Raw genomic sequence first — 23,320 nt, forward strand, 5'->3', positions numbered from 1 at the left:
TTTTTGAACTTCCCAAATTTTGTTCTGTGAATTCTTTTTTTTTTTTTTAATTAGGATTTTATTTTTAGTAATCTCTACACCCACTGTGGGGCTTGAACTCACAACCCTCAGATCAAGGGTCACATCCTCTACTGACTGAGGCAGCTAGGCACCTCACCTTTCTGTTATTTATAATTTCATTCCTTTGTTATCAGAGAAATACTCTGTATGATTTCAGTCCTTCTAAATTTACTGAGGCCTGCATTATGGTGTAGCATGTGTGTATCCTGGAGAAGATTCCATGTACACTTAAGAATGTATATTCTGTTATTAGAGTTTTCCATAAACACCTGTTTGATCTAGTTAGCTTATACTATTGTCTAAGTTTTCTATTTCTTTGTTGATCTGTCTAGTTGTTCCATGCATTATTAAAGGTGGGGTGTTGAAGTCTTTAGCTATTACCATTGAATTGTCTATTTTCCCCTTAAATTCTTTTTATATAAGATTTTATTTATTTATTCATGAGAGAATCAGAGAGAGAGAGAGAGAGAGAGAGGCAGAGACACAAGCAGAGGGAGAATCAGGCTCCATGCAGGAAGCCGGACATAGGACTCGATCCCAGGTCTCAAGGATCATGCCCTGGGCTGAAGGCGGCACTAAACTGCTGAGCCATCCGAGCTGCCCTTCCCCTTCAATTCTGTCAACTTTTATTTCATGTATTTTGGGGCACTGTTATTACATGCACATATGTTTATAATTGTTATATATTTCTGGTGGATTGTCTATCATTATAAAGTGCCGTTCTTTAGCTATAATAACATTTTTTGTTTTAAAGTCTATTTTGTTGTATATTAGCATATCCACTTAGCTATGGTTGCTGTTTGCATGAGAGATCTTTTCCATCTATTTACTTTTAACTGATTTGTATTTTGGAATCTAAAGTGTTTCTCCTGTAGACAGCATATAGTTGGCTCTTCTTTTTTTATTATCCAATCTAAAATCGCAATGAGAAATTACTTCTACCTACCAAAATGGCTAAAATTAAAAACAAAAAACCTGATAATACCAATTATCATGGTAAATAAAATATGAAGTTCTCTCAATGACTAATAATGGGTATGTAAATTATCAAAAATTATGGGAAATATTTTTATATTATCCACTAAAAGTGAAGATATATATACACACACACATTCATGCCCTAAAAATTCCATTCCTATACATAGATAAAGCAGAAATGCCTTTAATATATTCCCCAAAAGACAGCATCATTCATAATAGCCCCAAACTAGAAATAACTCAAATGTACATGAAAAGAATGGATAAATGAATAGTGATAAAATCAAATACTGAACACTAAATAGCAATGAAAATAGAAGAAAATTAATTTACATATTTATACAAAATACAAAGGAATTCAGTTAAAACTAAAATACAGTGTGGAGGAAAACAACACACCTCAGTATAACAGTAAAAGTGTCAAAGTGGAAAGAAAATGTGATACATAGTATCACAATGTTCTATTTCTTTCTTTTTTTTCTTTTTTACAATGTTCTATTTCTTGATTCTAGTAGTGTTACACAGATGTTTGCTCTACAATGTATCAATGAGTGGTACATTTTTGTTTTGTTCAGTTTTCTATATGTGTTACAACTGTGTGTGTGTGTGTGTGTGTGTGTTATGACTTTAAAATATTTTTCTAATTTTTTTAATAAAATATTTTAAAAAACAGAGTAAAGATTCCTGTATTCCATCCCAATATGTAGTAGACACTTAATTTTCCCCCAAATAAGCAAATTACTGTATTTCTTTATTTTTTTCTTCCCTGTAATTTACACACATGTGTGCGTGCGTACACACAATCTTTACACGCAATTTACACACACACAATCTTTCCTTACCTCAACCAGGTTCTGTAAAATCCAGGCCAATCTCAAAGAAACATGCTGGTTTGTGAAATTGAATAAACTGACTGCTAAAAATCGTTTATTTCTAGTGAAAAAGTGCAGCACTCGGCAGGAATTCTGTAATAGCTATTAAAAACAAAGGTATTTTAGGAAAATGCATTTAATGATGCTTGATATTTCTATATTAATTCTACACACATGAAAACAAACCCAATAACAAACAAATCATTCAACTACTTATAGTGTTCCCAGCACTTAAGAAAATGAAGTAAAGCAATATTACCCTAAGTGGACAATTTGTATTCTAACATACGTAACACATCTACTATGACCTTCTTTAGTAAATACAAGAAGCTCAAGATAAAATCTTTTAATATAAAAGGGAGAGAGTCAAGGGAGAAAATTATATTCCTGTTAGAAATATATTTTTAATGAAATTAATTTAAATTATAAAGGAAAGCCTCCTATATATTAAGTACCTAAAATTTGGGATGTATGATTTCATTCAATACTATCTATACAGATTTATCTAAATCAAAGATGAAATATATACAGTTTAAAATTTAATTCTTGGTAAACAAAATCTTTAATTAAAAAGAAAAAGGTTTTCATAGAAAACAAGCTTTGAGTTTTAAGCCTTCTAAGACATGGTAAAAAAAAAAAAAATTCAAAAAACAAAAACTTTATCCTGCCATCTACTACAAGAATGAAGATGAACAATTCTACTTATGACCGATGTTTTACAAAATATTCACTTACAGAGAATTTACCTACTTCTTGCATTTTTTTCCTCTGTTACTGCCCACCCCTCCCCTAAAAAATAAATTTAAAGGGGTGCCTGGGTGGCTCCGTTGGTTAAGCATCTGACTCTTGATTTCAGCTCACGTGATTATCTCAGGGTCATGAGATCGAGCCCTGCATCAGGCTCTGTGCTGACATAGAGCCTTCTTAAGATTCTCTCTCTCCTTTTTCCTCTGCCTCTCCCTCCCCACTCACACGCACATGCTCTCTCTAAAATATACATATATGTATATACATTTAAGCATTTTGACTTACTAAAATAATAAATAATAAATGCAACAATCAAGAAAATATATAGATTCAATTCTCTTTACATTTCAGTCTTCTTTTTTTTGAACAATGAGCCCCAATTTTTTTTTCCTTTTCTTTTTGGTGAGAGCATTTAAGTTCTACTTTTTTCTTTTCTTTTCTTTTTAAACATTTTATTTATTTATTCATGAGAGACACAGGGAGAGAGAGAGAGTCAGAGACACAGGCAGAGGGAGAAGCAGGCTCCATGCAGGAAGCCTGACATGGGACTCGATCCCAGGTCTCCAGATCACGCCCTGGGCCGAAGGCCACACTAAACCACTGAGCCACCCAGGCTGCCCCTAAGTTCTACTCTTAGTCAATTTCAATTATATAAAACAGTATTATTAATTATAGTAATTAGGATATAAATTAGATCCTCAGACCTTATTCATCATATTAATTTTATACCCTTTTAACTTCCTTCTCACCTTACTCAGTGCTCAAACCTTTTCTTTATATTTTGCACACTGTTTATTAAAAGATAAGAGTTTCTTAAATCTTAATCCTTCTGATGTGTTATATATTAAGGAACGTTTCAAACTGAAAGAGGTTCTTCCTCCCTAAGAATACTATACTTCCCTCTTTTAAAAAAATCAGATTTAATATCCTCAGGGATCTTCTACTAAAATGCAGATAATGGGGGAGGGGGCACACAAAAAGTATTAAGAGTTCTTACACTTGCACTTTTAATCAACATACGAACAATTAACATTTTGTTTTTACATTTAACAAATATTTATTGAGTACCTTCTATGTACTGTGCTAGGCCTTGAGAAAGCAGAATGAACAATATAGGCAGAAGCCCTGCCTTCTTGAAATTTACATTCTAGTGGGAAGAGACAGACAAGTAATCAAATCAGTAAGTGAGATAATTTAAGACACTGAATGTAAAAATAAACCAATATTGAATGTACTACCAAAAAAAAGAAAAAAAATCTGCTAGTTAAATTATGATATAATGCTAAGATATAATCAATGGTTAAAATGATTTTTAAAAATTATGGTTAAAAATACATCCTGCTTTGGGTGCCTGGCTGGCTTACTAGGTAGAGCACGCAACTCCTGATCCTGAGGTTGTGAGTTCAAGCCCCATACTGGGTGTAGAGGTACTTAAAAACAAAATCTTAAAAAAAAAAAAAAATCCTCCTTAAAAAAATCACCCTTTTTAAATTGGGAAAAAGGTGTCTTTTAAGTTATACATTGCTGGTAAGAATGTAAATGATGAAGCTATTCTGGAAAAAAAGTCTGACAGTTTCTTATAAAACAAAACATGCAATTACCATTTGACTTAGCAATTAATTGTACTCTTAGGGTATTATCTTAGAGAAGTGAAAACGTACGTTCACATAAAATTCTGTAAACAAATGTTCAAAACAGCTCTATTTGTAATAGCCAAAAACTGGGATTTGCACAGATGTCCTTAAACAGGTGGTGCATCTGTACACTGAACACAACTCAGCAATAAGAAGAAGCACATACAACTTGGATTCTCCAGGGAATTACACTAAGTGAAAAAAAGCAAATCCCAAAAGGTTTTATATTACATCACTCTATGTATATAATATTCTGAAGTGAGAGAACATTTTTAATGGAGGACAGATTAGTGATTGCAAGGAGCGAGAGATGAGAAGACAGTGGGGAGGTGCACAGGAGAGAGATGGATGTGGTTATAAAAGAGCAACATGAAAAAATAAATATAAACAAACAAACAAACAAATAAATAAATAGAGCAACATGAGAGTCCCTTGTAAGGATGGTACTGTTCAGTGTCTTGACTGATGGTAGATACACGAACACAGGAAAAAAACTGTACAGAAATTATAACACACATACACACAAGTATAAGTAAAACTGATGAAATCTGAATAAGAGCTACACATTGTATTAACGTCAATATCCTGTTTGTGACACTACAGTATAGTTTTGTAAAATTTTACCATTGAGAGAAACTGCAAAGGGATCCCTGTATTATTTCTTACAACTGAATATGAATCTACACTTAACTCAACTAAAATTTCAACTGAAAAAATGTACATCTCAAAATCTTTGAAATGTGGTTAAGTGCTGTGAAAGAAATAAAGAACAATATAATAGAGACTGGATAGGGGGCTGGGGACATGCTACTCTATAAATAGGATAGCAGGAAAGAGCCTGCTATTGGAGGAGGCTATGAGCCTATGAGCTGGGCCTGGAAGGATGAGAAGAATCTAGTCATGATGGCAGAGAGAGCCCCTTGAGGGTACAAAGGCCTGAAGGTAAGAGACAGCTTGGGTGCTTTAAGAACAAAAGCAGGCTGGCAAAGCTGGAGCTCAATCCTCAGTAGCTTCAGGGACAAAGGGTCTGGGAAGTGGTCAGAGCTTTAGACAGGGCCAATCAATCCATGGTAAGGAGTTGAGATTTTATGCTAAAAGCAAAGAGAAGTCTTACCAACCATTAGGCAAGACTCAGAACAACAGTGAAAGGAAGCACGCTAAACTCCAAGAGTCTGTGTACATTTTTCTCCTAAGAGAAGCCAAAGCTTACATCATGCACATGTTCAATATCAAGTAGAAGTGCTTTAAATGCTGAGTTTGTGCTTTAAGTGTTTTACATTTGAGGTTTGGAGTTCATACTACAGAAGTAAATGTTTTAAATACCTCACTGACTAACCTAAGAAATGCTTGACAAATTGACCCATTAAAAACTAAAATTATCCATTAAGATACCGAATTACACATTATAAACAGTATAATTTAAAATTCTGCCATTTAAAGTTCATGACATTTTCTTATAATCATTTTCAGCTCCTTAATTAGTCTTTTCTGTAAACAGCACCTCTCAGTTCTCAGCCTTACAAGTTATTAAAGCAAGGTGCATTTTCATGTATTAAATGAACAGAAGAAAAGCCAATGTGGGCGAGATTACGGCAAAAGTGTTTCACTCATGCATCGCTGTCATATTCCATAATATATTCCTGTTTGTTTTCATATAAAATTAATGTCTCCCAATAGTTATTGAGTAAACTATATGCTCCAGATGCTCCCTGAAGCACCATCTGGTACAGGCATCTAACTGAGAAAGCATTTAGCTGTGTGGCATTAGAACATGTCATATTGCAAAATGCAATATGCAATATTGATGACAACACCTATTTCAGGTTTGGCCACATTTAGAAAATTATCTTACCCTCTGACTCAATAATCCCGCACTTTGTCACTGTCATGGTCATCACCACTGTCATTTGCTACCACTATGTGTGTAGTAGGCATCAGGTTAAGAGCTAGTGGCAGTCAGCTACTTATCTATTTCGATATCCACTCTCCATTTTTATAACAAAAGAGGATGAAATTTAGACATTTCTGTATTTTTTTCTGGACATAGTTTGCATTTTGTCTATTTTTTTCAAGATCAGCCACATGAATTCTCACTCACGTGAGAACATCTAGGCCATTCTAAACCTCTTCGGGGTTTCCTGAAGCGCAGTTAAGTACTTCAGTCTACCACCACATATGCTTTGGGGTGACTACTACGAAGTTTCACTGATGTGAAGAGTGTACAGGTATGTATTCTCTTCTCAGTGTCGTAAAACCGAACAATTAGGACATTACACTCTTAAGCCTACAGCAAAGGGATATTTACAGGGAAAATAGTAATATCCAAATCATAGGAGATAAGATTACCTTCATTATGAGTGAATTATTCCAAGATTTTACAAGTTCAACAGCTCTTAGATCTTGCCAACTAATGAAGTTGTGAAAATGATTTCCCGTTTTCCTAAGAAAGATAAAAACAGCATTTTGTGACTCAGTCAGAGGCTGAGGCTATATTAAATAAATCAGAGGCTATATTAAATAAAAAATCTGTTACAAGAGAAAAAATTAGAGGCCGCAATGGAATCTCAAAGTAGGATTTAATTAGATGGGGCTTGCTGAATAACTTTTTTATTTTATAAATTGAACACATTTTGTAACAATTATAACGCAATATAGTATGGAATTCTAGATAAAATTCTATTGGAAAGATATTCTTTTTGAAGCAGTACAATGTGCACACTTCTACAACAAAGCAAATCTAATGAAAGGTCCTTTAAAGACTTGCTTATACACTTTGAAAAGCAAGAAGCCAATGTTTTCCCCTATCATTGTACTTGATACAGACAATACTTGATGCAATACATACAATGATCTTGTATCAATACTTGATACAGATCAAAACTTCTATACCTACAAAAGAGCCGAAATATTATCTGAACCTATTTCTACACCTCTCAACTTTACAATAGGCTTAGCCACTGGCAACCTACCAGGCTTATTAAAATGTGTCTGAAAAAAAGAAATTCAACAACCTCTGGATCGACAATGCAATGTAAGGACAGAACTAAGAAATATAGTAGAAAGAAATCATTTCCCTTTTTGGCTCCTGCAAATTCAACCACTGACATCCACTAATCTTTGATATGAAACTCAGGCTTACTTTCTACCCTATTTCTGACTGCCCTTCTGTGTGGGTTTGACCATGTTTAATTCCCTAGACTGCCGTTTCCCACACTTCTTATGCAGTCTACACTCAAAGGCACATCCTCAACTTTATTACCTGGTAACATCCTACTCTTGAAATGCTACCATCCCAATACATTAGTCAATACATCTTGCTACTATTCCAGTTCTCTCAATCTTACTCTCTAAATACTTTCCCTTCAACCTCACTGCAGCCTTTAATCCCTCAGACATTCCCTCTTCTTCCTACCAACCTTTCCCAAGCTTCCTTCCTTTCCTGTGTTCCGTGATCTATCACTCTACCCCTTGAATCTCTCTCTTTATAAAAATTGTGGTGAAATATATATAACATGAAATTTGCCATTTTAAGCATGTTTAAGTGCACAGTTCAGTGGCATTAAGTACATTTCACAATGTTCTATGTTACTATCACCAATATTTCCAAACATCTGGGTTGTTTCCACCTCCTTGCTACTGTGAATAATGCTATTATAAGAACTGCTGTACAAGCAGCCATTTGAGTCCCTGTTTCCAATCCCTTTGGGCATACCTGGGATCAGAATTCTGGGCATGTGCTAAGTCTACTTTTTGAAGAACTGCTTGACTTCTTTCCATAGCGGTTACACCATTTTACATCCCCGCCACCAGCATACAAGAGTTCTAGGGTTTCCACATCTTCACCAACACTTGTCATTTTCCATTTTTTAAATTATAGCGATCCTGCTGGGTGTGAAGCAGTACCTCACTGTGGTTTTGATATGTGTTTCCCCAATGGCTAATGATATTGCACATCTTTCCACGTGTTTATTGACCATTTGTATATTAGTCTAGTTCTCTGTCCATTTATGAATTAGGTTATTTGGGTTTTTGCTGTTGAGTTGTAATTCTTTATATCCTAAATATTAATTATTTATCAAATACACGATTTGCAAATACATATTTTCTACCATTTTGAGTTTTTTTCACCCTCTTAATAGTTTCCTTTCCCCGAGGATGAGAAATCTCTATTAATGAGAATCACAGCATTCACCTTACATGAACATGTTACTTCTTTTTCCTTCAGTGATCCCAATAGTCACCATTATCATTAGTACAAATCAGAAGTGATTTTCCTATGTTCCTGCAGATGAAATTAAAACCAAACACACCAAAGTGCATCCCAAGACACATGCCTTCCATATTACATGCTGTAGTCAGTTTCTAGAAATCTTACTGCACATTTAAGATATCAATGACTATAAATTTTTCCAGATACATTTTTTCCCTCCCCCCCTCCAGATACATTTTTAAAATGTAAATTGCACACTATGTCAAAATAATTTCAACATGACTTTATTTCTTGTTATTTATGATTCAATTTAGGCAATTTTATATTTTGGGGAATTCAATAGTTGAGAAAATTAAAGAAAATTTAGTTGTCAAAAATATCTTAATAGCTTAACTATTGTATGCAACTTAGCTGATGCCTGTAAGTTTTTGATATCAATGAAGTCCAATTTATCTATTTTTTGTTTTGTTAGCTGTGCTTTTAGACCCATTTAAGAAATCAATTCTATATCCACAGCCATGAAAATTTTCCTCTATGCTTTCTTCTAAGAGTTTTGCAGTTTTATCTTAAATTTAGTCTTCAGGGTGCCTGGGTGGCTCAGGTGGTGATCCCGGGATCCTGGGATCAAGTCCTGCATCAGGCTCCCCACAAGGAGGCTGCTTCTCCCTCTGCCTATATCTCTACCGCTGTCTTTGTGTCTCTCATCAATAAATAAATAAAATCTTTAAAAATAAATAAATGAAGTAAGTAAATTTAGTCTTCAATGCATTTTAAGTTAATTTTTATATATGGTAAGGATCCACATTCATACTTTTGTATATAGACACCCACTTTTCTCAACATCACTTGTTGAGAAGATGGTTCTTTCTGCATGCCTGGTCTTGGTACCCTTGTCAAAAGTCAGTCGACCATTGTATTTGTTTCCTTGGGCTGACATAACAAAGCACCACAGACTCAATGGCTTAAGACAATAGCAATTTATCATCTCATAGTTCTGGAGACTAGACATTCAAAATCATGGTGTTGCCAGGGCCACACTCCCTCTGAAACCTGTAAGGGAATCTTTCCTTGCCTTATCCTAAGCTTCTGGAGGTCACAATAATCTCTGGCATTCCTTGGCTCATAGCTACATCACTCCGACCCTCCTCCTCCACATGGCATTCTCCATCTTTTTATGAGGACGCTAGTCATACTGAATTACAAATCCACCTTACTGCATTATGACCTCACCCTAATTTAACTAATTACAGCCGCAGTGACTCTATTTCCCAAGGTCAAATTTTGAGGTGCTGCTGTTGCTTCTTTTGGGTTATTTCTCCCAAGTCTCCCTCACTCCTAAGTATGAGATTATAGAGTTAAAAGGTAAGACAATTCTCTAGCTCCTCAGATGTGGCCAAACTTGCAATATTTGATGTTATAACCAGTACTGTATATTGACTATTATTATACTTTTAATGTGCTTGATAAATATTTGGAGACATCAATTTTATATGAAAACAAATATATGACAAAATATGACGGCAGTGCATGAGTCAAACACTTCTGCTATCATCTCACCCAGACTGACTTTTTTGTTAGTTTAGTACATAAAAATGCACTTTGCTTTAATAACTTGTAAGGCTGAGAACTGAGAGGTACTATTTATAGGAAAGACAGAGTAATTAAGGAGTTGAACGTGGTTATAAGGAAATGCCATCAATTCTGAATTGTATAGTTTTAAACTGTACTATTTATAATGTGTAATTTATATCTTAATGTATAATTTTAGTTTTTAATAGATTTATCCATCAAATATTCCTTAAATTATGACTAATTTCTTTAGTCAGTGAGATGTTTAAAACTTATTCCTTTGAAAATAAATGTGATAACTCTAGAAATCTGATTTTCCAGAGCACCTGGGTGGCTCAGTGGTTGAGTGTCTGCCTTTGGCTCAGGTTGTGATCCTAGGATCAAGTCCCATGTCAGGGTCCCCGCAGGGAACCTGCTTCTTCTCCCTTTGCCCATGTCTCTCTCTGTCTCTCTTTCTGTGTCTCTCATGAATAAATAAACAAAATCTTTTGGGAAAAAAAAAGAAATCTGATTTTTCCCACTCCTCATGGATTGCTGATTTTTCTTTGTTGAGGGTTGGAGTTTCCAGTTTGCAACTTTTCCGAACTATATTTTGCAAAGTGTATATTCCTTGTTGTGTGTGGTTACTGAAGTTTCTGCAACTTCTGTTACCTCTGTGATCAGCTAGGTACCTGCCAAAGATTTCTTTTTCTTTTCTTTTTTATTTATATTTTATTTTTTTATTCATGAGACACAGACAGGGGGAGAGGCAAAGACACAGGCAGAGTTCTAGACAAGCAGGCTCCATGCAGGGAGCCTGATGTGGGACTCGATTCTGGGACCCTGGGACCACGCCCCAAATCAAAGGCAGATGCCCACCCACAGAGCCATCCAGGCATCCCCAAAGATTTCCTTAAGTGTCTGGCTCCAAAAAAACTCCAAAAGGGACTAGCCCTTTATATCTTCTAATAGACACAGCTTAAGAAAGCCACTGTAGCTGAGAGGGCCAGAACCTAGGTAAGCATCTGTGCCAGTCGTGCAGGGCACAACTAAGTCCACCAAAGCATATACACTCAAATTTTTGTAGGCCAATGTCCCCACTGTCTGCCCTGGTACCAGCCAGACGCTTCAGTAATGTGAGCTGCTTTCCCCACACCCGCAGCAGGGTTGAGGAGTAAATGATGATGGCTGGTTTGCACACGCCTTCTGACCTGAGAAACATAGCTTCTTTCTTCATCCAGCATTCCCCTAGTTGTTATAAACCCTGATTGGATTCTAGAGTTCTGAACTAGTTTACCACAACCTCTCTTTCAAACTCAATGCTTGCTTTGACCAAGCCTCACAGGTTCCTACTCCATTATTCTCCACAATGTCACTCTTTAACCCTTATCTTTCAAGTTAACCATCTACCTTTCCGATACCTAACCTGGGATCATCCCAGGTTCCTTCTGTGTCTACTTTCAACGCCAGAACCTTGTGAACTGATACCAATCCATATCTATGTAACACAACCTTGCCTGTGTTCTCAGAGTCACTTAAGGTGATAAAAGTCTTTCTCTTGTCCCTCCTTAGTTTCCTTCCCATGCCCTATAAATGGCACATCTTAATTTTCACCAGATTTCTCAAGCCCTAGGCCACCACTGGCCACCTGCTTCTAAAAGGGAGTAAGAACACAGCAATGACTTTCCTCAACTCCCCACTTCTCTTTTGGTTCAGAGGAAAAGCTTTCCCTCTCATGTCTCAGGCTGGTAGCTGCACCTGTAGTCTCTATACCCACGTCTTCCCAACTCTTCCATCGCTTTGTTTCAACAATATTCCATCAACTCTGTTGCTTAAATCTCCCCATCTTTGAAGCAGAACCAAAAGCATCTCTCTTGACCAGGATGATGTGCCCCACATCTAACTGAGCCCCTTCAACATTTCCTCATCACTTCCCATTACCTCAACTGAACACACTTCAAATGTAATTTAGATTTCTAATTATTCATGAAAATTATATTCACTATAGTAACTATTGTCTTCTTAATTTTCAGATTTACAGGCTCCATTTTTTTTAAAGATTATTTATTTATTTGACAGAGAGAGAGCACAAGCAGAGGGAGTGGAAGGCTTCTGCTGAGCTGAGAGCCTGATATGGGGCTCATACCCAGGACCCCGGGATCATGACCTGAGCTAAAGGCAGATGCTTAACAACTGAACCACCCACGTGCCCCTACAGATTCCTTTTCAGTTTGACTTGCCTTTCTGCAATATTGACTCCTGATACTCATTTCTTCCTACCTAAAACTGACAATTTCCTAAACTTCCATGATATCATTGTGCTGTTTCTTCTCCTACCTCTCTAAGTATAGATTTTTTTGTTTCCTTTACAGATTTTTCTTCCTTAGACTGCCAGTTAAATGCTGTTATATCTGTTGAGGGTTGTATCCTTGGCCCCCTTCTCTTTTTAACTAGCTGCTCTCTGCAAAAAACAAAAAACCAAAAAACAAAACCAACCTGACCCATACCCATGAACAGTTACCATAGGACTACTCACCCATCTACATCTCTAGGGCCAGCCTCTCACTTCAGTTCCATCCCCTCACAAACAATTGCCTTCCACATATTTGTGATAGTTTGCTCCATGCCACCTCAAATGCAACACATCCATGCCAAATCTGCTGCCCCTCTTCCTCTAGTGTGCCACACTTGGGTTAATGATATCTTAGCTGTTTCAGCCAAAAAGTAGGGGAAGGGGGAGGGTGTCATCCTAAGTCCACAAAGGGATTCCATAACATCCTTGGAGTTTATACTTTAATGGCAAAGGGAGAAACAAATGAATAATTAAAACTGTCATTTCACATAAGGATCATGCTATGAAATGCTGGCATGGTAAAGGAATAGAATAACTGGGGGTGAAGAGAGTTTTTAGATATGAGAGCAGAGACTTGAATAAACAATAGCCTTCTTAAAAAGACTTCTCAGACTTAGTCTCATTCCCCTCAAATCCACTGTCTACCCTGATTCAAGAATATTCTTTTTAAGGATGCCTGGGTGGCTCAATGGTTGAGTGTCTACCTTCAGCTCAGGGCATATCTGGGGTCCTGGGATTGAGTCCCACATTGGGCTCCCTGCGGGGAGCCTGCTTCTCACTCTGCCTATATCTCTGCCTCTCTCTGGGTCTCTCATGAATAAATAAATAAAATCTTTAAAAATAAAAAAGAATATTCTTTTTAAAATGTAAATTTGGTGATATTACTCTTCTGCTTGACAGCTTTTGATAGTTTCCCACTTCTTATAAGAGACAGACTTCTCATCCTTACCACAGCATATGGTGTTTCCTGGCCTAAGACCTGGCCTTCCCTTCCAGGTACATCTCCATCACTCAAAGACTGGAATGCCTATTATGTGTCAGGTTCTGTTCTAAGTGTGAAGGATCCAGTGAGGATAGGGCAGACGAAAATCCCAATGCTCATGGGACTTTTTACGCCTATGAGAGATATGCAATAAATATGCAAATAAGTAAATAAGAATTTTAGATAATGATAAATGATATGAAGAAAAGAAAATGGTAAAGTGAAGGGCAAATAAAATGCTCAGGGAAGTCTTCAAGGAGAAATGATCTCTGCAGTGAGGTTTTTGAATCATGAGAAAGAGGGAAATTCTGAGGTAAGAGAGCTCCAGACACAGGGAGCAACAGGTGCAAAGCTGCTCCTGACAAAACTCTTACTCAGCCTTCAAGGCTTGGCTCAAGTGACTGAAACTCTCCCTAATTCTGCCTTCTAAGCAATTCAGCTCCTTCATTACCAAGTACATAGCACTTCTACTGGACAGATGTCTATCAGCCTGCACTCTATCTAGGTTCACATCTGTATCTCCCACTGGACTGTGAGCCTCCAGAACACAGTCTATTCACTTTCAGATTCTCACCACCTAGCCCAGATACCAAAAAAGTATTTGATAAATGAATGCTGCTACCACTGAGGACTATCAACAGATTGTGTTTGATAGAAATGAAATCTATGGGATCCCTGGGTGGCGCAGCGGTTTGGCGCCTGCCTTTGGCCCAGGGCGCGATCCTGGAGACCCGGGATCGAGTCCCACATCGGGCTCCCGGTGCATGGAGCCTGTTTTCCCTCTGCCTGTGTCTCTGCGCCTCTCTCTCTCTCTGTGACTATCATAAATAAAAAAAAAAAAAAAAAAAAAAAATTTAGAAATGAAATCTATGTATGCATTTATTATTCTTTGATGCCATTCGACACAAAACAGTATCTACTTACATACTTACAACTGATTTTAATCACTAATTCACCAAATGCATACACACCAATCAGTGCCAGGAGCTGGGGACATAGCTATAAAGAGAGGGACATGGTATCTTTGACCCATGAATATATTTTCTACCAGGGAAACCAAAGAAATATTCAATTACTCAATTGCTTGCCTACTACAGGAATAAGCCCTATGAAGGAAAAATACAGATTGCCATGAGTATACTTCACAGGGAGACCTTTCCCGGTACAGGGGTCAGGAAAGACTTCTTTGAGAAACGACAATACAAGTGAACTCTGAAGGATGCATAGGAACAAACAAGGAAGGTGAACACTCTGGATAAAATGTACTATATGTTCAAAGGTTCTCAGAGTGAAGCATGATGTGTTAGATGCTAGTACAGCTGAAGAACAAGGACAGGGAGAAGATCACAGAAGATGACATCATTAATTCATAATAAGGTAGAAGACGATCTAGAATACTGATCTCAAGAAGCAGAGCATATTCCATTACTCACTTAGCAGTCATTTGGGTTTGTTTTATCTCTGTCAACAATAAAAGGAGAAATGGAGGAAAAACATCAATAGCAACATCGTAAATGAGTTGCCTTAAACCTCTCTAACACACTATACCATTCCGTGCCTCTTAATATATTTGTGTCATAAGTAATTGATAAGAACCATTACCACAAGAGTATCAGGTATTACAATAAAAGATGTATTTGGTGCTGTGGGAACACAGAATCATTTGTATACCTGTATTATGAGACTGTAAATTCCTCAAGGGCTGGTGTTCTTACTCATTTTCATATGCAGCTCTGCAGCCAGCATAGTGCCTTACGCCCTGCAAGTCCTCAAACAGTTACTGAGTGAATTTCAGTTTGCTTGTGTGACTCATAGTTTATGTTACTAACTGGCACACACCCTGATCCAAGGTTAGCTGACAGAAGCCTCCCTGAGAGACACACAGATTGAAGAAAGAAAACAGCTCAGATACTTTAGAACAAAAGGAATTTGAAACAACCAAAATGGAGGAGCTATCATTTCATTACTTTAAGTTATAGGCTAAACACACCACTGATTAAATATATTGAAAAAAATTTTTTGACCTGAGAAATATGAAGAAAACCCAAGGACCAAGGTTCCTGGCATTTTCTAAAGGAGGGGGAAAGAGGAAAGCAAAAAGAAAGTTCAGAGTTTTACACTTCCTTTCAGCAACAACAGGAAAATAATGTTTGTAAGGCCAAGACGACAGGACTATGGCCGTGACTGCAGGAGAAAGGAACAGTGAGCTGGGAAGAGGAGGTGCTGACCAGGAATGTGCAGTTCAATGTGCAGTTCACTGTGCAGTTCACTGGAATGTGCAGTTTTCTGTGCCAGCATCCTGTCAATCTTTCTCTAGAAAATGAGCAAGAGGTACTTCCTGCTGGCTCAGAGCCGTACCCACTTCTGTGCGTATCTCAGCTTTTTTGGGGGGAGCTTGTAGCTCACCAGGATTCAGGGAGCATTATATTAAGACTCCACTATTTTAAGGTAAAAGAAGCACAAAGCCTTGTGTGGGTTTTGGGCATGGGGGATATCTAGCATTTCAGTTCCTACAAGCAAAGTTTCCAAAACTCACGAAAGAATACAAACATCTCAAAAAAAGGACAGCCAAGAAGAAAACTCACAATTAATTGTCTTAAGTAGAAATCTTCTCCTTCCACAGGGACACCACCAGTAAGGGAAATGAACGGTCTTGGAATCTGACTTTCTATTTCTCCCCAAAAGTGAGTTATGGTCCTACTGCCACATAAAAGCTTTGCTTCCTAATATTCTGACCTTCCTGTTATGAAGGACCTGGTATCTAGGTTTTGATGAAAACAATCTCTGTGGCCAATGACGTAATCTCAAAATACAGCAAAACATGATATTTCCAATCAGTTATTACCCTAGGAACACTACCTTGCCCCTACTTCCATGCCACCTACTTCCCAGATTTGTGTTTGTCCTAACAAGTCAGTCTTCTGGTTTCTGATCCCCTTTAAGTTGGGGGGAGGGATGAATACTCATTGTCCAAATCCTCAGTCTTCTTTCCTTCTATCTATATAATCTTTATCAGAGACACACCTATTTATCTAGACTCTGCCTATGCCAACAGTGCCCAAATGTAGTGATTCTGTCCCCCAGGGGACACTGGGCAATGTCTGGAGATGGTTTGGGTTATCAGAACTGAGGGAGAAGGGTGGGCAGAGGCCAGGGATGCTGCTAAACACCTTACAATGCCCAGGATAACCCCCAACAAACAAAAGAATCATCTGGCCCAAAATGTCAACAGTGCCACCATTTAGAAACCCTGATCTACACAGATGGCTTTAAGTCATTTATTCTTTCACCTAACCAATGTATTACCAATTTAAGACTTGCTCTGCCCAATGCAATGGGTGGGAAGTTTGGGGAAGACACCAAGGGACTAAAGATGCAGATCTGAGATGTATTATACTCTGAAAGGAGAGCCTACCTGGAGGAAAATGAGCCATGCCTTAGTTAAACCAGACAAATGTTCTCACTACCTTTGGGGTACCTCCACATTCACGTGTTCCAAACCAAACACTTTATCACATTCTCTTCTACCCACCCTCATCACCACCTAATACATTCCTCCTTGTGTGTTCTCTAGCATTTCAGTCCATATCGCCGCAAACGTCCAGGCCACAAATATTGGTTAATTTAAACTTCTTTCTCTTACCTAATACTGAATTAAACACCAAGTCCTGGGATCCCTGAGTGGCACAGCAGTTTAGCGCCTGCCTTTGGCCCAGGGCGCGATCCTGGAGACCCGGGATTGAATCCCACGTTGGGCTCCCGGTGCATGGAGCCTGCTTCTCCCTCTACGCCTATGTCTCTGCCTCTCTCTCGATGTGTGACTATCATAAATAAATAAAAATTAAATAAAAAAAAAAAAAAACGCCAAGTCCTTGTGACTTCACCCTGATTATGTTTCTTAAGCTTATCCTTACTCCCCTTATCTACCACCTCTCTTCCCCACAACCCCATGTTCAAGACACTCTTTGTGAAGTCTAGTGCTCTGTAATAATAAAACATTTTGTAGGGTTTTGTGGTTGTTGTTATTGTTTTCAAAGACACTCACATTGAGTGGCAATATGGGGATAGTGGAAAGAGCATATGTTTGGGGTCAAAAAAATAATTTGGAATCTTGGCTCTTTAGTAACTAAGTGTTCTTGAACCACTTATTTATTTCTCTGCACCTCAGTTTCTTTCTCTGTGAAAAAGACACAATACCCAAATAACAAGTTTGTTGGTTAGGATAATAGAACCTGAAATATCATAGATATTCACTATATAGTAGCCATTATAATTGTTTTTTTTTTAATTTTATTATTTATTCATGAGATACAGAAAGAGAGAGAGAGAGGCAGAGACACAGGCAGAGGGAGAAGCAGGCTCCATGCAGGGAGCCTGATGTAGGACTTGACCCTAGGACCTCAGGATCACGCCCTGAGTCAAAGGCAGACACTCAACCACTGAGCCACCCAGACGTCCCGATATAATTGTATCTAATCTATACATACCTGATATGCTGCAGGTATTTAAATATTAAATTTGGAGAAGACTGAAAATATAAACCATAATTATAGGATTGTCTTTATGAAACTTGCTAAGTTCTCCTGGATCTTTTTCAGTGTAAGCTAATTTTTAAGATTCCAATCCAGGCTTATTTGAAAAACTAATTCACATCTAAAGAAAGGAATGGAGAATTTTATTAACAGTATCAACACTTTTTATTATCATTTATGTAAGTCAAGCCCAGATAACATGCAGGGATTGTATTTTTTTTAATTATTTATTTATTTACTCATGAAGGACACAGAGAGGCAGAGACATAGCAGAAAGAGAAGCAGGCTCCCTGTGGGGATCCCAATGGGGGACTTGATCCCAGGACCCCGGGGGGATCATGTCCTGAGCCAAAGGCAGACACTCAACCACTAAGCCCCCCAGGTGCCCCACAGGTAGTGTATTTTAAAATGCCAGAAAATAGGCCCACTTTCATCCCTCTTAGCCAAGTAAAACTTCTATTAATTCACAAATTTAAAACTTTCCATAGAGGTTTCCCATCAATATATTCGCTATGTATGGATCCAACAACAGAATGCTTATCACATAATGCACTTACTTGTTCCACGTAATAAAAGTTGCTCTCTGAGTTGAAATGCCAAGACCAACAATTTGATTCATCTCTATTCCAGCAACTGAAAATAAAGATAGGTAAAACATGTGTTTAGAAGCCAGTGAAGTTCTTCTTTACCATATTATAGTATGGGGAATAAATCATTCAATATAATCTTTAAGGAAAACATGGGTTTAGCATTTAATAACATAAGTGGAACTAATTAAGGAAGCATTACTAATGATTTTGTAATAATTTTTTACTTAAAGGGAAAAAGGTCATATTCTAAGAATAACAAAATGGCTTTCTGCTTTAAATGTCAGAAAAAAACCAAACACTACTCAAAGTAAGTCAGATTTTTATTTTCTTCTTGATAATACTAAAAAATCGCTGGGGATCCCTGGGTGGCTCAGCAGTTTAGCACCTGCCTTCGGCCCAGGGCGTGATCCTGGAGTCCCAGGATCGAGTCCCACATCGGGCTCCCTGCATGGACCCTGCTTCTCCCTCTGCCTGTGTCTCTGCCTCTCTCTCTGTGTCTCTCATGAATAAATAAATAAAATCTTTAAAAAAAATACTAAAAGACCAGATCTTAATACAAGTAATGATCAATCTATGAAAATAAATAAAGGGAAACCTCTCTAAAATGCAGTCAGGGCCATACCACTGGGCCAATTACAGGAAGACCTATCAATTACAGACCGCAGAATAAGCCTCAGCAGGAAAAAATCGGCAATTATAGGTCTCAGCAGGAAAAGATGTACATTGTATCACCTATAATAAATCTACCCCAGCCAATCAGAAACCATCATCACCCTGAACTCTTGCTTTTCTCCAATGGACTATAGTTCAAAACAACCCTTCCCAACTTCTTTCTCCTTTTCCACAAAATAACAAACCAATCCTTAAATGGGTCAAACAAAAAAAAAAAAAAAAAAAGAGTTTGTAAAGAATGGGAAACACTGCTAAACATGTTTGAATCTGGGAGAAAGGCATACAGGTGTTCCATGTACTATTCGTGCAGCTTTTTAAAATAAGTTTTGAAATATTTCAAACCAAAATGGCAAGAAGGAAAAGCAATTCAGCCATAAAAATGAAGTAAAAGATCTTTCAGAATTTACAATTACAAGTCATCTTTTGCCATGTTCTTAAAGAAAGCTACACTGAAAATGTCCTTAAAGAGCTAAGATTTCCTACCGTAGTTATGGCCAGGACAGCACTTTGCATCGAGGCCACGCAGAAAAACGAAAACAAAAACAAAAACTTAACAGTAAACGTTAACTTGGGGAGCGTGGGTGGGCTCAGCTGGCTAAGCACCTGCCTTCAGCTCAGGTCCTGATCCCAGGGTCTTGGGGATTGAGCCCTGCCTCAGGCTCCCTGTGGAGCCAGCTTCTCCCACACCCTCTACCCTTCCCCCTGCTTGTGCAAGCTCTATCTTGCAAAAAAAAGTGAGTGAATAAAAAAAGTTAATAAATAAAATGTTAAATCTTTTTTTTTTTTTTAAGCAGTAAAGGTAACTCAGCTGTAAATTCCTGAGAGCAGAAATTATGTGTTATAATTTTGTTTTAAACCTCTGGTATTTTGTACACAAACAGGAAGTTGACCGAGCACTAGTCACAACCTGGGATGAAGAAGGAAAGTCAGCCTTTATACTGTACCCAAAAAGATTTAAACCAAAGGACAGAGTTGCTGTTACCTTTCCTTAATTGTAAACCACAGATGTCTGCCAAAAAATACTGAGAAACTGTGACCCTAGTAAAATACCATTTGCATAATTTTCATTAGGAAACCCACAAAATTCTATAGACTGAGAGGAAAACTCTTATTACAAATAAAATATGCTTTATTATTATTTTTTCCAGTCTAATTACCTCTTACAGATTCTTTTATTACAGTCACAAACTGAAGCCAGAGGGCATCAGGATCAATTTCAACCCAGCCAGCTTGAGGATAAAGACTTTCTACCTATTTAGAAAAAAGAGAAAATTTAGTAAAAACATTAGATCAGGTCAATAATACCTGGGTCTTAAATTTTTTTTAATGTTTAAAATGATTAACAACATGATTTCATTCATTATCTAATTCATTTTTATTGTTAAAATGGAAAATATTTTTAAAAGTTTTCTTTAGTTCATGAGTTTGCAGAAAATTTTAGCTTTCTTTATTTTATATTTACTTTCCAAGTTTATCTTTATTTTCCAAGGTTTCTATAATGAAAATGTACTATTTAAAAAAAAAATTTTTTTTTAAACAAAAATAAACAAAGTACCAAAGTGTGCTGCAGACTATGACAGAAAGCATACTCCACTCTGTCTCTATCACTGAATGAAGAGATAAAATCTGGACCCAACGCAGGGAGCAGCTATTATGTGGACTCTAACAAGTATACACTGGAAAGAAGATGGGGGAAGATAAGAATCCAAGTTCTGATAAGTGGTGGTGAGCTTCCCATTTTTTTCCTGATATTTTCTGACCTGGACTCAAAGCAATCCACAAAACAAAAAATGGGTACCAGGGTGCAATGGAAACTCCAGGAGAAGTCCCCATATTTCTTTTTTTCTCCCACTTGCCTCTATACTTTTGTACCCAGGCTATCTCGTAGTAGTGGTTGCACCAGTAATCCTAAGTACTTAAGATACTGAAGGAGGGAGGAGGTGTGGCCCAAGACCTCCACGGTTTTTCTGCTCTCTCTGTGCTCCCAGCTGGGGGCATCCGAAGTGCTGGCAGAGTAGGGTAATAAGAGCTCCAGCTTTCTGGCAAGAGGAGCCAAAAGGGGAAGCTCGGGGAAACCAAAAAGTACCAGGACAATTTCAGAGAAAGAGGAACTTGGGAAAGCTGCTCTGGAAAGTTGTGTATGAACTCTGAAGCTCACCTCGAAGCTGTACCTGAGTGAATATATGCTAAACAGCACAGCAAAGATGTTGACAACTAAGGGACAGCCCTACCCAGGTGGTAGACCAACTCCTGGGTGGCACATACAAAGGGCATATGCAAATAGTACCGCTGCCAGGATTCTGGAAAAGACAACCACTGAAGCCAAAGTCCATAGAAGACTTGGCAGAATTTGTAGCCTGAACCCAACTGCATTAAAGGCCCGGTAAAAGAAAAAAATATCAACATTCATCATAGGATTTACACAAGGCGCAGAGTCTTATAACACAATATTCAAAATGTCCATGATATAATCTGAAATTACAAGGTATATGAAGAACTGGAAAAATTTCACATGGGAAAAGATAATAGATACTAATGCCAAGATGACAGATATCGGACCGAGACTTCACAGCAGCGATTATAAAAATGTTCCAAGAAGAAAGGGCAAATTCTTTTGAGACAAATGGCAAGATAGAAAGTCTCAGCCAAGAAACATAAGACAAAAAAGAAAAATAAAAATTTTAGAATTAAAAACTACAGTAATTAGGAGAATGGAAGAAATGGAGAGATGCTGGTCAAGGGGTGCAAACTTTCAGTTATAAGATGAATAAGTACTAGAGACCTAACATACAGCATGGTGACTATATAGTTAATAACAGTGTATCATACACTTGAAATTTGCTAGGAGAGCAGTTCTCAAGCGTTCTTAACACATATACACATACACAAATAGTAACTATGTGAGGTAATGGGTATGTTAATTAGCTCGATTGTGGTAATCATTTCACTATGCATATGGGTACCAAAACATCATGTTGTACACCTTACCTATATACAACTTTTATTTGTCAATCATACCTCAATAAAACTGGAACAAATCAGTTAAGAAAAGAAAAATATAACAATCCAAATAAAAAACATACTGGATTGCTCAATAGTAGAATAAAGATAACAAGAAAGCCAGTAAACCAAAGAGAGATAGATCAATAGAAATTATCAAACTTAAATAATAGAAAGAGGGATGGCCTGGGTGGCACAGTGGTTGAGCAACTGCCTTTGGCTCAGGGTGTGATCCCGAGGTCCTGGGATCAAGTCCTACATCCAGCTCCCCACAGGGAGCCTGCTTTTCCCTCTGCCTGTGTCTCTGCCTCTCTGTGTCTCATGAATAAATAAATAAAATCTTTAAAAAATAATAATAGGAATAGGAAAAAATATTGGAAAAAAAGAATGAATAAAGCCTCAGGAGGCAGGAGAAAAAGGTCATCAGATTCCTCAAAGAAGGAAAAAAAAAAAGAGTTCAGTGCAAAAAAAAAAAAAATTACTTCAGAGAAGTAACAGTGCTAAAAACTTTCCATGTTCAGCAGAAGATTTAAAATCTGTATATTTGGGGCACCTGTGTGGCTCAGTCATAGAAGTGTCTCCCTTCAGCTCAGGCCATGATCCTGGGGTCCTGGGATCAAGCCCCACATCAGGCTCCCTGCTCAGCGAGAAGCCTGCTTCTCCCTCTGCCTCTGCCTGCCACTCTCTCTGCCTGTGCGTGCTCTCTCTCTCTCTATCTCTGTCAAAAAAATAAATAAAATCTAAAAATAATAATAATTAAGATAAAATAAAATCTATATATTCAAGAAACTTAGAAGACTTCTAAAAGGATAAGTCCAAAGCATTACATATCCAGACCCAGCATAACTAAAATGCTAAAACCCAAAAACTAGGGAAAAATCGTGAAAGCGGCCACACGTAACAATGATTCTTTATAACTGTGGCTTTCTCATCAGAGCAGAGCCATGGAAGCCAGGAGGAAGTGGCTCAACATTTTAAAAATGCTAAAGAAATGCTATCTACAATTATATATCAAAATCCCAGTATGTTTGTAGATACAAACATGATGATTCTAAAATTTATAGGAAAAACAAAAGAACTAAAATAACTACAACAATGCTGACAGAGAATAAAACTGGAGGAATCACACTACCCAACTTTAA

The 23,320-nt window shown here is 37.5% G+C and overlaps 1 protein-coding gene across 2 annotated transcripts in view; it reads right to left on the reverse strand.

Annotated features, from left to right (window-relative positions):
* GK5 (glycerol kinase 5) overlaps positions 1-23,320 on the reverse strand; it is a 70,349-nt gene that overhangs the window by 40,784 nt on the left and 6,245 nt on the right. For both annotated transcript variants that reach the window (XM_038571101.1, XM_038571102.1), the window contains 4 exons: positions 20,336-20,429; positions 18,474-18,549; positions 6,638-6,731; positions 1,881-2,012 (listed from right to left, as the gene is read on the reverse strand). In XM_038571101.1, the coding sequence (XP_038427029.1) occupies positions 1,881-2,012; positions 6,638-6,731; positions 18,474-18,549; positions 20,336-20,429 (396 nt within the window). The remainder of the gene's footprint in view (positions 1-1,880; positions 2,013-6,637; positions 6,732-18,473; positions 18,550-20,335; positions 20,430-23,320) is intronic.

This window comes from Canis lupus, chromosome 23 (assembly GCF_011100685.1).
Source record: "Canis lupus familiaris isolate Mischka breed German Shepherd chromosome 23, alternate assembly UU_Cfam_GSD_1.0, whole genome shotgun sequence".
In the NCBI taxonomy this organism is placed as follows: Eukaryota; Metazoa; Chordata; class Mammalia; order Carnivora; family Canidae; genus Canis; species Canis lupus.